Source organism: Protopterus annectens, chromosome 6.part0 (assembly GCF_019279795.1).
Source record: "Protopterus annectens isolate FY-2018-M chromosome 6.part0, PAN1.0, whole genome shotgun sequence".
Taxonomy (NCBI): Eukaryota; Metazoa; Chordata; order Ceratodontiformes; family Protopteridae; genus Protopterus; species Protopterus annectens.
Genome location: NC_056737.1, coordinates 1,347,966,249 through 1,347,982,543, shown reverse-complemented (window position 1 = coordinate 1,347,982,543; position 16,295 = coordinate 1,347,966,249). Strand labels below are relative to the sequence as shown.

The 16,295-nt window shown below is 36.5% G+C and overlaps 1 protein-coding gene across 1 annotated transcript in view; it reads left to right on the top strand.

Annotated features, from left to right (window-relative positions):
- Positions 1 to 16,295, top strand: part of ADCY5 (adenylate cyclase 5) — a 1,187,789-nt gene that overhangs the window by 968,098 nt on the left and 203,396 nt on the right. Inside the window, exon 14 of the mRNA XM_044073657.1 lies at positions 1,410 to 1,585. Coding sequence (XP_043929592.1) covers positions 1,410 to 1,585 — 176 coding nt within the window. The remainder of the gene's footprint in view (positions 1 to 1,409; positions 1,586 to 16,295) is intronic.

The window sequence follows — 16,295 nt, the reverse complement described above, 5'->3', positions numbered from 1 at the left end:
AAAAATAAGGGACTCAGAAATGTAAGAATATAATTGGTATGGTAATCAAGAAAAGTTGGCTTTATTTGCAGATATTATTTTGTACCTGATATATACAGAAAAGTACATGTCAGTGTTGCAGAACATTTTTATACAGTTTCAAGTCTTTTCAGGATATAAAACTAATAAAGATAAAACAAAAACTACAGCCATAAAATATCCACACATGAATTGGTTCAACAATACTCCCATTTATGGGGACATGATAAGATTAAGTATTTAGGAGTATGGATTAAAAATGCTTCTGTTATGGCAGATTAAGGACATGTGAAAAGAGACTAAAAAGTTAACACTGGAAGATCTTTTTTATGGATATGGATAGTAAGATACAAACACTGAAAATATTTTAGTCTCTTTCGTTTTATGTGTGGCACAGACATATTTGTATCTACCAGAGGAGAAGTTGTGGACAATAATTAATAAAAAGTTGGAGGAATTTATCTTGGACAGGAAGAAGGCAAGAGTTAAATGGGATAGGTTGATTCTTCCAGTGTAACAAGGTGGTTTAGGATTGCCCAATTTGAATAGATAGTTTAGAGCTACACAGTTAATTCTCATAACACAAACATAAGGTTATAATTCAAAATAGAAAGAGATGATGATAAAATGGTGGGGGGGGGGGGAGTTCAAGAAGTAGAACAGGATTTTGGATGCACATCCTTAAAGAGAATAAAAACAACCATACAGAATATTGTATTCATAAAGTTGCAGAAAATACTCTTAAGAACTAAGCCAATGCAAGAATGAAGAAAGGAGATTTTGCCAATAAGGGTGGCTGCAAGGAAGGGTACAGAAAATAGGCAAGGGGGGACTGAAGTTTACTGGTGAAAACTGGCAAAAGAACCAAGGTATTGGGAGCAAATAATTTTTGAAGGAAAGGTAATGGAGTGGGATGAGACCAAGAAGACATTTGGACTGCAATCTAGAGACTGCCTTTTGCCCAGGGACTTATATCAGAGTATAGGGAAGAGAAAGGGACTGGGTATCTTAATTGAGAGACCTACTCTGGTAGAGTTTTTAGTTGAATCAGAGGAGGTTAAAAATTATTGGTTAGAGAGACTGGAAAAGCAATTCACAAGAGAACAATAGGAGGGCATAAGTATGACTGCCCAAATATGCAGCTTTTTTCACATGTCCATTGTTGATCTGTTGTAAATAATGATGGCTGATAAGGGCTTAGTTTTTCCAAGTGTGCTGATATGCAATTACTAACTGAATTTTCATTTTTCTGTCGCTGAAGCTTTCTTTTGGCAGTTATGGTACATGTAAGCCAGTGTCACTGATTGTTTTTTGTCGCACAAGCCAACTATGTCTGTTGCAACTTTTAGTTAAATGTGTCTATTTTATGACTGCCTTTCTTTTTCCTACAGTATTTTACATACAGTGTACTCCTAAGCCTATTGGCCTGCTCCGTGTTCCTTCAGATCAGTTGTGTTGGGAAGCTGATCCTAATGTTAATTATTGAAGTCACCTACCTTATCATTGTGGAAGCTCTAGAGGTCAATATTTTTGACAACGTGGATTTGTTGGTTACTGCAAATGCAATGTAAGTCTTATTTTTTTCTTTCATGTTACTTTTCTAATTCCTTTTAGTACAACTTTTTATTCTTTGTGTTTGCAGCTGTTAAGGGATACTAACCCATAAGGCAGGAATTGCAGGTGGAAGTTGAGTGCTGTATGTGTCGAAGAACAGTGATAAAACTCGGGTAGTAGTTTAATGCTATTGAAAGAAGATGAATGCTTGCCTGTTTGTCTTTATTTACTTAATTTTGTTAACCTTGAGGTCCACCTGGGGTAAAGCTTTTTGACCGTAGGAGGCCTTGCAAAAATCCAGTTTTCCAGATGTATAAGCTTTAATTGCAAGTAAACTATACAGCTTTCCAGACTCCAGCCTTATTTTGAGTGGGTCATTTACATATTTATTTTTATTTTTGACTGCTTTGGCTAGATGGAATCCATTTACAGTGGACACAAGTAGAAAATTTATGCTATACGCATTAGTCTTTACAGACTCATTCAATATAGTAATGATCTACAGTCAAAGCAAGACAATGCATGTGATGTAACCGAAGTATTACAGAAAGTAAGGATGTTTGTAGTGTAACAGAAGTGTAAAGGTAGCAGAATGTAGACATAATGTGACAGAAAACTTACACCTTAAAGGAGAATTCTACCTTAGAACTAAAATCTGTTTTTCACACTGTCTTTGTTTTCTGAGCTATCTTAACACATCTAAATCATAGTGCTTCTTATAGAATTGTAATATGTTCTTCCACAAAATGGCTGCCAGTGGGGCTTAATATTTCAACATGATCTTGTTTTTCTTCAAGTCCTTCCTTTTTCCCCATAATCCATTTCAAGTTTACTGCATATGAGTCATGGTAGACATAAGAAGTAGTGGTGTAGTCCCATCCCATTGATATACAAGGGGATCAGTGTTAGTCACTGTCATCGTGTATACCTTCAGTAACAGGACTGCTTCTTTTATTTCTTGAATGTCCCTCATTTGTGTGTGTCTCAGAACTTGTTTTGTAGTATATTAAGGAGTTGTACAGCTGCAACCAATAAAGTAGCTAAATTGCAGGCCTTTGTTCAGTGTATCTTTTTGTAGTCCAAGATAAAATGACAGTTTCCCCATATTCCTGAGGTGTCAAAACTGTCACTGCACTGAGGGATCCTTGCAATTTCATGTCTAAGTGACATCTGCTACTGGAAAGGAAAGGGGTTGAAAGTAATTTTGCTGTGTGCCAGCAGTTGAAAGATTTTTATTTTCATTCCTTCATTTATATAGTTATATACATGTATGTAATGTTGTGGAAAATACTTTGTTTTCATTTGTTTTATAACTAATGCCATGCTCTTTTTTCCTCTTACTAAGTCTACAACAAAATATGATCAACTTTCTATTCCTTATCTTTGGATAACTATTTTTTCTGAAGCACAGATGTCTTGTGGGATTTTATATTTTCTGTCTTTTTCTTATTCTGCTCATACAGTGATTTGTTAAAGTACAGGAAAATTACTCTTCTACAAACCTGACTACTTGATAATAACACACTATTCTGTTCACCAGTCCCTGCAGTGAGATTTTTTTTTTTTTTGCGGGGGGATGAATATTGTAGCAAATTCTTTGTCATCTGCATCTGATATATGACTAATGTTTGTACTTCATCTGCTTGCTATGCTGTTCTGTATTTTACTGCCGAATAGTGCCACCTTTATATTCCTTACCTTTGGATTGCAGTACAGATGTCTTCTTCCAGTTTTATGTTTTTCTCTTTTAATCTTATGCTGTCCATCATCTGATTTGTTAATGTACAGCATAGTCATTCCTCAGCAAAACTGACTGCTTGATAATAACACAAGTACTACTTATGCTCTGGGCTCTGTAAGACTTAAAAATGACTCTGTGTACTTTTGCAGGAAACTGCACTCCTGATGGTTACAAACAGCAGTGAACTGAGGCATGCAGTAACCCATTCCTGTTCCTCTAACTGAACTTCTGATAGTTAAGTGCAGAGGACTAAAGTTCTGCTTCTGTCACTAAAAATACATGGTTTGAATCTTTACATCTTCATTTTTCCTCCTGTGTGACCTTCAGCAAGTCACTTAACTAGGCAGGAATTTGGGCTAGACTCCCTAATGGTCTCCTGGACTGCATCCATAACAACTTTGTATGAACCTATAACCCATCCCTTTATTCATTTTTTTTCAGTACACATCACACCTGTCATAGTACTGTTTCTGTGTTGCAGTTCTTCAGTCTGTTATTATTTGGTGGCTGTGGGTTTCATTGTGTCCTTAGAAATTCATAGCTTTACCCTGCATGGTATGCCGCGGTGGTATGGCGGTAGCATTGTTACCTCACAGCAAGAGGTTCTCCCGTTCGATTCTCAGCTGGGCTTGGGAGTGCCTTCTGTGTGGAGTCTGCATGTCCTCCCCGCGGTTGGGTAGCATTCGAAAAACATGCGTGCGTAAATGGGCGTGCCTTCGTTGAAGGTTGGGCGTCGAGCTGGCACCTCGGCATTTCATAAAAATCTACTGCCAATCATTAGTGGACTGGAGTTCCGCTGTGGTGACCCCTTACCGAGAAAAGCCGAAAGACAAACAACGACAACCCTGCATGGTAAACTTTCCTGTAATGTTTTCCCAGTCATAGTTGCAGTGGTGATGTCTTTAATGTACACATTTCTTTTCTGCAGTGCATTTTCCTACTCCATTCCATTCCATTTTCATCCCGCTTCCCCACAGCTGACATTTTCATATTACATTATCTATGATATTCTCTTACTCAAGTATTCTTTTTACCTGGATTTGTCATCTGTATATGTTTTGCCCTTTGTACGGTTTCACTAATTTACTGTATGCCAAGCAGTTCTGTAATCATCTCACATGAAATTATGTGGATAGCTACTTTAGCAGTGCTTACTGCTACTGAAGAGGGCTCTGACCACCCACTAATATGTCACTCTACCCCTGGCAAACTCAATAGTTGTTGGACTATAAATGCCTATGTTCTTATGACACATCTTGACATGTGCTGCAAGTATTTTTTTTACCTCAGTCAGCACAAGTTGGAGAATAATTTGATGAGTAGATGGCTGTCCATACTTCAATGCACATGCGTTATTTTTCAAATGTAATTTATATTGTGTAACACTGCTCAGTCATACTTTCTTCAAAAACATAAATTAGCATTGCCACAAATTAAGAATTTTCAGTTCAATGGTTTGGTGACTAATATAAACAGAGCCAATACCAATGAAACAAGCACAACATGGCTGTCAAAGATGCTTAATTCACAATATGTTACACATATGCCTGCATTTTCCATTGTAGAACTTTAAAAAGGAACAGCACAAATTTGAGAATGTCTACTCATCTATTTTTATGACCTACTGCACAACCTTAGGAAGTATGTTATTTTGGCAATTGTTGTTGATAATGCACTTAATAGTTTTAAGAAGCATTGTAGTGTACTTTGCCAGCCCATTTTCTCCTGTTGAGTTTCCCAGTGTTGCACAGGAACTGCGGCATCACCTTGACTTCTGCCTTTCATACACTTCAGCTACATCTTGTCTGCTGTTTGTGTTGTGCTTGTAGTCTTCCCATTCAGTTCACATGTCAGTTGTTTTCCTTACACAGTGCTGCTTACTACATTTACATACATAGTTCATGAATGCCACAGTCAAGGACTCTTACGTGTAATAAACTCATTAATGAAAAAAATGGAGCATTTGATTTCCTTCTGTCAGTGTTTCACTCTCTCTTTGCTTGGCAGTTTAGCTACACTCTCCTTCACCTGTACTCACTGATGGATTATGTGTCTAGTATATATGGAGCTGAAAATACGTGGCCTGTTTAGTGTTTCATTAGCACATGATTTCAGACTAAAGTGGAAATAGCTTCAGCCCCATCATTTCTATTGTTTGTTTACTTATTTAAATTTGTTTACTGGGAAAGTCCAACTGGGAATTAAAACCCCTTTTCAATGGTTACCCATGGAGAAGGCTCCACGATTAGATATACAAAGTTATGACAACATGCAAAACATCTATTAAAGCAAAAGCATTTATATATTTATAACAGAGACGTCTCAAGATTTTAACAATTAATTAACTGCACTGTGCAGTACACATATAATAAAGTGAGTCTTTTGTTCGAAACTAAAAGGAAGACAGTTTTGGTGGTTGCAGTGTACATCACAGATACTTTAAAGGGATTTTTACATGTAAAAGTTACTTAACTGCAGATTGGCGAGGTGAAGTGTCAGTAGTTGCATGTGCACATGCACGCGTACAGACACACGAACATATAATCTTTCACCATTATATGCACACACTCATATGTTTCTGTACATACATGTAAGATGTGTGCTACCCACGTTTACTTCATGTATATATGTATATGTGTGTGTGTGCGTGTGTATATATATATATATATATATATATATATGTATATATATATATATATATATATATATATGTATGTCTATCTTTCTGTCTGTGTATATACATATATATATATATATATATATATATATATACATATATATATATATATATATATATATATATATATATACATTTGCAGAGAGAGGGGTAGTACTTCTATTTTCCCTTTCCTAATGTTTTAATGAGAGGGACATAGCACTTGTATGCTAAAGTAAATTCAGCTGTATGTCATGGTTGCTGTCAGTGATTACATTTCCTTAGCAGAATAGAAATGTTTCATATTCTCCACCTGTGTAAGGACCGACTCAAAGTCAGTGGAAAATGTATCCAAATGAAAGGTAAAAAGTAAAAAATGCACCAAGATAACACACAGCAAAACATTTAATCACAGCAAAGTACAAAGTGGTAAGCGCTTTCACAACCAAAGTTGCTTCATCAGACACCACAGTAAAAAATGCACAGGTTTAAATAGAGATTCTAAAATGCCAATTAATCAATAAAAATCACACAATGATTAAGTAGCAGTGAAAAACAATTAAGCCTCATGCTCAAATAAAAAAAGCATTGCTTAAAAACATTGTACAAGAAGGAATTAAATACTATACATGAGAAAGCACTTAAAAAACTTATAAAATCATTATAAAACATGGAAAAATACTAGGCAGGCAAAAGTTAAATAGAATACTTGGAAACTAAAAGCTAGTTAAATACATAGACTAATTTTGAAAGAACTTAGCTAATCTTAATGCTTGAGATGTCTAGCCTTTGAAAAAGGGACCAAGGAAGTAGTAGCATTCAAACCAGGATACTTTTCAGCATTAAGTTTCAAAATCCACTTCTGTTCATGTCCCTCTGTGATATTCTCAATGTCACCACCTCTGGGCTTTCTATGAATATGTTGTAGAACAAAGAACTTAAAGGAATGAGAACGGCCATTGGACATAACATGACTGGCTAGAGCATTTGATGGTTTATTATTACTAATATCTCTTAGGTGGCCTAAAATACGATCTTTAAGCATTCTATTGGTTTTTCCTACATAAAAAACAGGACATTGTACACAAAAACAATAACAGACCACATCTGTAGATCTGCAATCAGTGTATTGATTAGTGTACAAAGAAAATTTCCTAGTAGGATGTACATATTTATTTTTACTATATATAAATTGACAAGCATTGCAATTCCTGCATGGAAAAGTACCATGCCGATTGGATCTAATAATAGTTCTAGATAATTCACCATGACATAGATGTTGTTTAAGGGATTTATTATTTCTAAACTAAAAATAGGAGAATGTCCGACCTTGTCTACAAATCCAGGCACTTCTTGTAGCAAATACCAATGCTTTTTGACTACATCTAAGTATTGATTGATGTTACTGGAAAACTGAAACACCACTCTAAAATCATTACTAGTTCTGTTAGAATATCTTGTATTGTCAACAGCATCACCAGCATTAAAATAAGGTTTACATCTAGTGCTTCTCAGCTTCCAGGCATTAGAGATAGTCTGTTCATTGTCTGCAAGTGAGTATCCCCTATGTAAAAATTCTGTTTTTAAATTAGATAGGGCAACTATTGCATCTTCATCTCTGCTATGCAGTCGCAGTGTTCTAAAAACCTGACACTTGAGCACGTTTCTAGGAATGTGTCTAGGGTGCATACTAGATTTGTACAAAAGAGTATTTTTTCTAGTGGGTTTAAAATAAATATTACTGCAAAGACTATTTAAAACAGATTTACTAACCTGCACATCAAGGAAACTGATGTCAGTGTTGGAACTATGGTAAGTGAACCTTAAACAATCAGTAATTGAATGCAAATATTCCAAAAACTGTGCCAAATCAATACCAGAGCCTCTCCACAGCATAAACACGTCATCCACAAAGCGGACGTACCAAAGTATTTGTCCAAAGAATGGATTATTATTTGACAACACATTTTGCTCTTCCCAGCTGACCAAAGCCAAGTTGGCGTAGCTATTTGCACATGCAGTGCCCATGGCCACGCCAACTTTCTGTAAAAAGAATTGCTCCTGGAACATAACAATGTTGTTCTCTAGAATAATCTCTAAGAAACTACAAATCAACTGTATCTTAGTGTTGGTGAAACACTTATTCACAGAAAGAAAATCCCTAATGCTGTCAACACCCCAAGTGTTAGGTATACTAGTGAATAAGGATTCAGTGTCTAATGTAACAATGACAAAATTCTCATTAACATCAACACTTTCCATTCTATCATAAAGCCTTTGTAAAAACATCTTTGTATCCTTCAATATTGTATGGCAGTTTGCTAACAAACCATGTAAACATCCCTCTACATAAATAGAGAAAGGTTCAGTACACCACCCAGTGCTTGAAACAATAGGACGCATGGGTGGAGATAACAAATTTTTGTGTATTTTTGGTAAGCCATATACCCTGGGAACAAGAGGTTTATACACATTAAAATACTTAAAAAGTGAATCATCATGTCATTAGTAAATCAAAAATTAGAAAAGAAACTTTATCTATAATAGCGTTAACAGTAGGCTTGGAAATGCATTGATATGTATGCGTGTCAAGTAAAAGTTTCTCCATTTGTGTGACATATAAATCCTTGTCCATTAACACTATACTGCCTTCTTTATCTGCCTGCTTAATAACTAGTGAATGTATATTTTTTAATTCTTGCAGGGCTCTATGTTCATCTACTGTCAAGTTATAAAATGACATACTAGTATCAGTTGAGTTGTTTAATTCTCTAAAAGCAATTTCACATACATCTATGAATCGTTGAATACCTGTTGGTAAAGCTGGAACAAAAGTACAGGTTTTCTGTATATATTATGTCCTTTATTACCTGCAGTAGTATCTGTAGGAAACAAACACTTTAGGGAAAGACTTCTGCCAAGTAGTCTTAAGTCCTTCAGCATTTCTGCTGGGTCGGCCCTCCTTGCAGGAATAAAAGATAAACCTTTATTAAGAACACTAAGCTGTTCACTATTTAACACAAAAGAAGAAATATTTATAACTAAGTCTGAGACTACATGCGTCTCTTTTTGGATTGATGAGCTATCACATCCATGTGCTGGCTCTTGAATGTCTTGCCGTTGTGTGTAAAGCTCTTGGACCGAGCTCTGTACAGCAGAGCTGTTCTCAAAGAGTAGTCCCCCTTCTTTGTCTTGTCTAAAAAAACACTTGTTTCCTTGTTTAGTTCTTGCCCTTGAGTATTATTAACTACAGATACATTTGAAGTTGAAGGCATTACTGCCGATGCGCAAGTGGGACGCACATCCTTAATAAACTTGTCAATGGTAATGGAAGTCTCCAAACTGCTAAATGCAGTAAAAGAAGGTTGCATACCTGGTTCTGCTTGCATAGCGTTCGTAGATACGGGCGCCAAAACTCCCCGATCGTCTGTAGTAGTAGGAAATTTTTTTAGACAAGACAAATGTTGTCCATATGTTCAGGCTTCAATGACAAGGAATCACCATCTGTTAAGAATGCTGCAGCAGTGAAGGCAGGGACATCTACCGTTATGTAAGATTTTACACAGATGTACTTTTTATAAAGAACTAGCAGGTGTCTGGTACCAACACAATACTGGAACCATTTTGTAAAGAGAAAAGTAACCTAAGGGTTAAGTGAAACTGTAGGAAAGGGTGGAGTTTTCCTTAATGAAGGACTACTGGATTATTTTTAAACAAGAAACATCTTTATTAAATTATCAGTTATGACGTAGGCAATCATACATTTATAAAAATGAATACACGTAATATTGACATAATCCCAGCTGCAAGCATGTTACATCACAAACCATTTTGACATAATCCTAGTTGCAGACAATATGCATAACTTATAATCGACCCAGTCATTCAGTCAGACATTACATAGCTCATTCAACGCCTGCCTTCTTTTAAATCTCATTCTTCACCTCTATGTATTATTCCCACAATTCCCATTTTTCCTATGTAATTTGCTAATACTCTTTTTTTAAAGATCCCATTTCCAATTGTTTTACCTCTGTTGTTATATTCATGACTTCTAGTACAGTTGGTTTATACTTTGATTTCCATTTTCTAGTATTTGCTTTTTTGGCAGCCACCATAATTAACTCAGTAAGACCTTACTATGTGTAGGCAATTCCAATTCTTTGTCATAGCTCAGAAAATCATTTTCCTAGTTACACCAATGTGCTCACCCAGTATCTCTGACAGAGTAGTCTGCGGGGAATAATTAAAGTCTGCCAACTCATTACAGTCCCAGGAAATATGTTCCCAATTACCTCTTTCTTCCCCATCACACGTCCAACATTTGCTGTCTATGTGAGGAAAAATTCTCTGGAGTCTAGTTGGGGTATAAAGATATCTATGTAAACATTTCCAAGCAAAAATCCTAAATCTTCAAGATTTTGTTGCATATTTGGGAGACATGCATATAACCCCATTGTTTCTTTGTAAATTGCTTATCCAGTCTCTCTTCCTAATCCTTTCTAACCTCCTCTGATTGATTCTTATAATTATCATTCAGTATTTTTTATGCTGTGCTACTTATTACTTTTTTTAATGACAGCTTCTGCTCTAGATTCTACTAAAAGCTCTACCAATACTGGTCTTTCATTTAGGACCCTCCTAATTCTTTCTGTTTGCCTATACCCTGATATCAGTCCTCGATAGGGAAGATAATCTCTAACTTGCAGTCCAGATAAATTCTTGGTGTCTTCCCATTCTATTACCTTTCCCTGTCTAGTTATTTGCTCCCAATACCCTGGTTCCTTTGCTAGTTTTTTACAATTCATTCCATTTCCATCTTGCCTATTGTCTATATCCCTAATTGCAGTCATCCCTATTGGCAGAATCTCTTTTCTCCATTCCTTTGTTGGCTTGGTTCTTAGAATACTTCTTTATGAGTATAATATTCTGTATGATTGTTATTCTCCTTAAAGATCTGTGTCAAAATGCCAGTTTTTCCCTGTTTCTTAAACTTCCCCCATTTCATCACCATCATCCACTTCGAATTATAGGTTTCTGCTTGTGCTATGTATAGGAGTCTTAACTGTGTAGCTGTTAAGTACCCCTTCAAATTGGGTAATCCCAATCCGCTCTGTTGGAAGAATCATTTTATCCCACTTGACTCTTGCCTTCTTCCCCTCTCAGGTAAAATCTTTCAGCTCTTCATTTATTGCTATCTACAACTTCTGCTCTAGATGATATAAATATATCTGACCTGTGTATAAGACTAAAGGGACTAAAACATTTTAACTGCTTGTATCTTACTATCCATATCACAGAGCTTCCACTTTCTCAGTTTTTGAAATCAAAATCTAAACCAGCTGTATTAGAAGTAGTGAATATAGTAACAGGGATAAAACAACTGGTATGAAGATCCTTAGAAAAGGGTAGGAGCAAACTACATAAAAAATTGGAATAGTGGGAACAATTTAAACAGGGGAGGAATGAGGTTTAAAAGAAGGCAGGACTTAAATGAGCTATTTAATGTTTGACTGAAAATGATTGGGTAGACTATAAGTGATGTAGAATGTGTGCAACTAGGAGTGTGCCAGTATGGTTTGTGTGTAAAATGCTTGCAACGAGGATTGTGTCAGTGTGGTTTGTGTTCATTTATATACATGTATGATTGCTTATGTCATAAGTGATGGTTTAATAAAGATGTTTTTTGTTTAAAAAAGAGAGTAGAATTTGAATAATTTATGTTTTTTTGATGAGGTTATATGATATATAGCAATATATGTGAAGTATAATGTTTATTAATATTAATTTAATACAGTTTGATTACTTATGTATAAATGTAAAATTGCCTATATCACAAGTGATAATTCAGTAAAGGTGTGTTAAAAAAATATGTCCTAAACTGACCGCTACAGTCATAGACTTGAGTTAACATAAAAGAAAGGTTATCCATGCTAACACACATGGTGCAGCCTGTGCTTCTGTGTGCTGTCTGTTTTTTTTTTATCTTTATAGCTGTCCCAGCTTGGAAAACACTAGAATGCTTTCAGAGGACATTATCTCGTAGCTAGTGTCTCTTTATCAGATTGTAGCCAATTGCTTTCTCTTAGAACTTATTAGATCAAGCTAAGGGCCTTAGTCCTGTCATTCCCCATGCAAGAATGGGGAAAAGCACACAAATTTTTTTTTTGTCATGTTCTTTAACTAGACTTTTTTTTTACATTGCATTGCCTGACTTCTTAAAACTGAAAAAAGAGAAAGAGAAAAGAAGGAAGAAAGAAAAAAAGCATCTGTTTACAATAGTATCCCTATTACTCTTAAAAATAACTGAGAAAACTTTACTTTATAGCATGCAAAAAAAATCATGCACTTTAAAAATAGTACAATTAAGAAAAAAATGCTTTACTTGCAGTTAACTTTCTCCCTCCTCTTTCCCTCCTCTAAGTATTTTTCTGAACATTAAAGACATGAAGTAGGGCATATTCTTAGAGTTCCCCACAAGCCCAACAAAGTCCAAATTTTTTCTAGATCTTCTCGTCTTGTCATATTTCACAAATGTAATTATTGCTTTGTAATCCACACTTTTCAGTTTCCAAGTTACTGGTTTTATTCCTGTTCATTTCCATTTCCCAAATCCTGTCTCTGCTTCATTTCTAATGTGCTCACAATTCTTCTAGTCAGCTCTCATGCTCCCTTCCTTCTCTTCAGCATTTTCCATTAAAACATTGGAAAAGGTTTCACTGGCACAGTCTCTCTGTGGTCTTTAGTACCAGAAGAACAAGATGCAGAATCTCCTTCTGTTTCACAGCTCACTTTTTGTTGGACAAACTTTTGTACTTTCTCTTTAGCATGTACTTCATCAAAAAATGATTTTGTGCCTCCAGGGAAGAATATTTTGAAGATAGCTGGGTACAGCGATTTGAATCTCATGGCAGTTCTCGAATAGTGGAATAAATTTAACCCTCTTCTGCCTGGTGTACAATGAGTAATCATTTTCCACAAACGCTCTGCTGTCTCTCACTTTTAGTACTTTGTCCTTCTGCCACAGTTTTGTCAGAATCAACTCCTTCTGCTGGTGGGATTGCATGTTTAGTATTAAAGGTCTAGGTTGCTTTTTCATAGCCAGGTTTGGAGCATACACATGATGTGACCTTTCTGTTAACAACTGCTGTGGAATACTAGTCCAGTTGCTTAGTTATGCTTTCATAAAATTAATATAGTCTGTTTCTTCCAGCTTCTCTGGTACAGCGGAAAATCTCATGTTTTCCCTACGTGCTCTGTCTTCTATAGGTTCATAGGCATTTACTAGGCTAACAAACAGAAAGGCATTTTTAAGCTTAGCCATGCATCCAAGATCTCTGACAAGTTCTGGTATCCTTGATAAGTGTAATCAGGGGCTTGGAGGATGAAACATTTACAAGCAGGGATCTATGAGGTGAACCATTTACAGGTTGTCTGTATCCATTAGAGACGTAAGTGCCAAGCCAGGGATGAATTTCCTGTTCCTCATTCAATTGTCCAAGTTGCCCTTGAATTGGGTTAGGGAGGAACTCTGCTTAACATTGATGGGGAACCTGTTGAAGAGACGGGTAGTCTCTGGGATGCATATCTCTCTCTCCAGCAGGTTTTATTTATATCTCAGGCAATGTTTAAGTCTTTACTCTAATTCTGTTATTTTTTTTTTAAACATCCCTTCTTGAACAGTCTCATATTCAGCCCACCTTTTCTTTATTTCACCTTAAGATTTTTGCAGTTTTATTACCTCATCTCAATGTCTGTTGAAACTTCACGCATTTTTCCTGCCTTTTGCTGTTTGAGTTGGTGTTATCAGTATTTCATTTATTTTAATCAGGTCTGTGTGCAGCTGTCTTGTACTTTCCTCTAGGTTACTGGAAGTCAGGTCTGGAGCTTGCACTTCTTTTTGCTGAGCATCTGCAGTACATTTCCCAGTCAGTGTTTTTCCTCACCTTTTCCAGCTGATTTTCCTTCAGGTCCTGTGTATTTCTTTTTTCCTGACATCCAGACAGTGCACTTACTAGCCAGTTACCGAAATTTACACAGAAGCACAAAAGTCCACTGGCCTTCTCTGCTGAGTTTCTGTTTTCACACTGGGGGAGCTAGAATTAAGTAATTACTCAATGTGCAACCATCTTGGAAGTCTCTAAGGATGACTGCACTATTGAACAAAAAATTGATTTTCACGTGTATATATGATTAGTTGATTTGTTTACAGTATTTATGATTTTCCAACATTTTATAGGCATGTGTACATTTAAAGGCCATTAAATACCACCAGGTTGCAAACTAGAAGAACTGTGTAAAGAAAAGGGAGTAAGGGCAAAAGCTAAGGACATATGGGCTGCACACCCACTTAAAAATAATGCTATTATTTTCATTGATACTTAGATGTATTTGAGAGAGGTGATGTTGCAGACACAAAAACTGACACCCTGCCAGTTTTGAAGTTTGACCTTGTATTAATTCAGAGAGTGAGGTGCACACTTCTTTCTGACTCTCATAATTTAGCATTCCTCATTGCAGAATGAGACAACATCTAAGTGTCTGTTATGCACACAATAACAGTTTTATTTGAGGCTCCTTCTACCCTCAGATTTCACTCTGTCAGGCATAATGCTTTGTCTTGGTAAGTAAATAAATATTCTCCATGAAATGCTTAAATCCATGATTTCACTCTCACATAGCATGTGGAGAAGAGTATGAAAACTAGTAAATTAACCTTTTAAATTCCTTCTAACACCCCCACCACCACCACCTTTGCTTTTTTGAATGGACAACTTCAGGGTAGTGCATGGAATGAATTAAATACTTTCTGAGATATTTTGACTTTATACTACCTTAGGATCAGCTAACAGAAATATATAGGAATAGATGTCAATATTTAACAAAAAGTTCTAGCCTCTCCCAGCCAAAAGAAAGCAATTTGTTTGGTCTTGCCAGCTCTCTCCATGTATGTGCTCATTTAGTAATTAAATTGACTTGCTAATGTGTCACTTCATTCAAAGTTCAACTGCTGTGGGGACCTTTATTGCATCAATCAGAATAGTTGCACTCCTGAGCAAAATATGCTCAGTTTAATATAATCTCTCCATTATTTCCTTGCAACACTGGCAGCACTACTGATCAGCAGTGACTTGTCATGGCTTTGTTATCCACTGACATCTAAAGAGCCAGTGGAGCCCTCTTATTTTTGGCTCGCCTCATATCACACGAGTCCCTAGTAAAAAAGAGACTAGTCATAAGTGTAGTCCGACCAGACCATAGCCTGCCCATTAATTCTTAAGTATTGCTTTTAAAGAGATAGAAGTAGGAACAAAGCAAAACTATACCTCGAACTCCATCAAGAGCCCTACAATGCCAGTGTGATAGAAGACTGACAGATATATTTTTTACAACTGGTGCAGATATAATAATAATATAGTTGTTCTAGCATTTTAGTACTAAATGAAAATCTCTGGAATCTAGTGTTCAGACTAGGCAAGTAACACAGAGCCTCCCATTTCTCTGAAGTCAGTATCATACCTAAATTCCTTTCTCAGACCCTTCTTATTCTGTGACATATAGACATTTTTCCCATCATTACAATTTGATATGTCATGCTCATAATCTCAACCTATGCCCCACTGCAGGGTTGTGATAGTGAGGAAAAGAGTGCATTCAGACAGCAGTTGGAAGACTACTAGATAAAGCAAGACAGCATGATTTGGTGATGATAATGGGTGACTTTACTGCACATATCAGGACAGACAGAACAGGATATGAGGACTGCCTGGGTCCACATGGGTGGGGCAACATGAATAAAGAAGGCAAAGCCATTGTAGACTTCTGTCTGGCAAATGGCTTGGTAGTAGCCAACACATGGTTCAGAAAGAGAGACAGTCGCAAGATCACATACAGTAGCCAACATGCAACTCAGGTAGACTTCCTCAGTAAGTAAAATGCACTGGGGTAGAATCCATGATTGCAAACTCATTCCCAATGAAATAGTTGGTCCTCATCATAAATCACTGGTTGCCAGAATCAGCTGCAAGCAGTGGTCAGAGAAGGCTGTAAGGTCAACAGAGACCAGGCTGAAGACCTGAAAGCTGACTGGAGAGAAAGTATAACAGTTCAAGGAATTACTCAGGGCTCTAGCACCCCAATAAGAGGAGAAAATAGGTGGAGCTGAAGTAGAATGACAGAGCCTGAAAACAGCTTGTGTTAGGACTACAGAACAGTTATGTGTACGAGCCAGGTATGGAAATATGGTACGTAAGGAAAGCTGGTGGTGAAATGCAGAATTCCAGGAAGTGATCAAAAGAAAGGAGGAGTGCAGGAAAAAATGGGAGA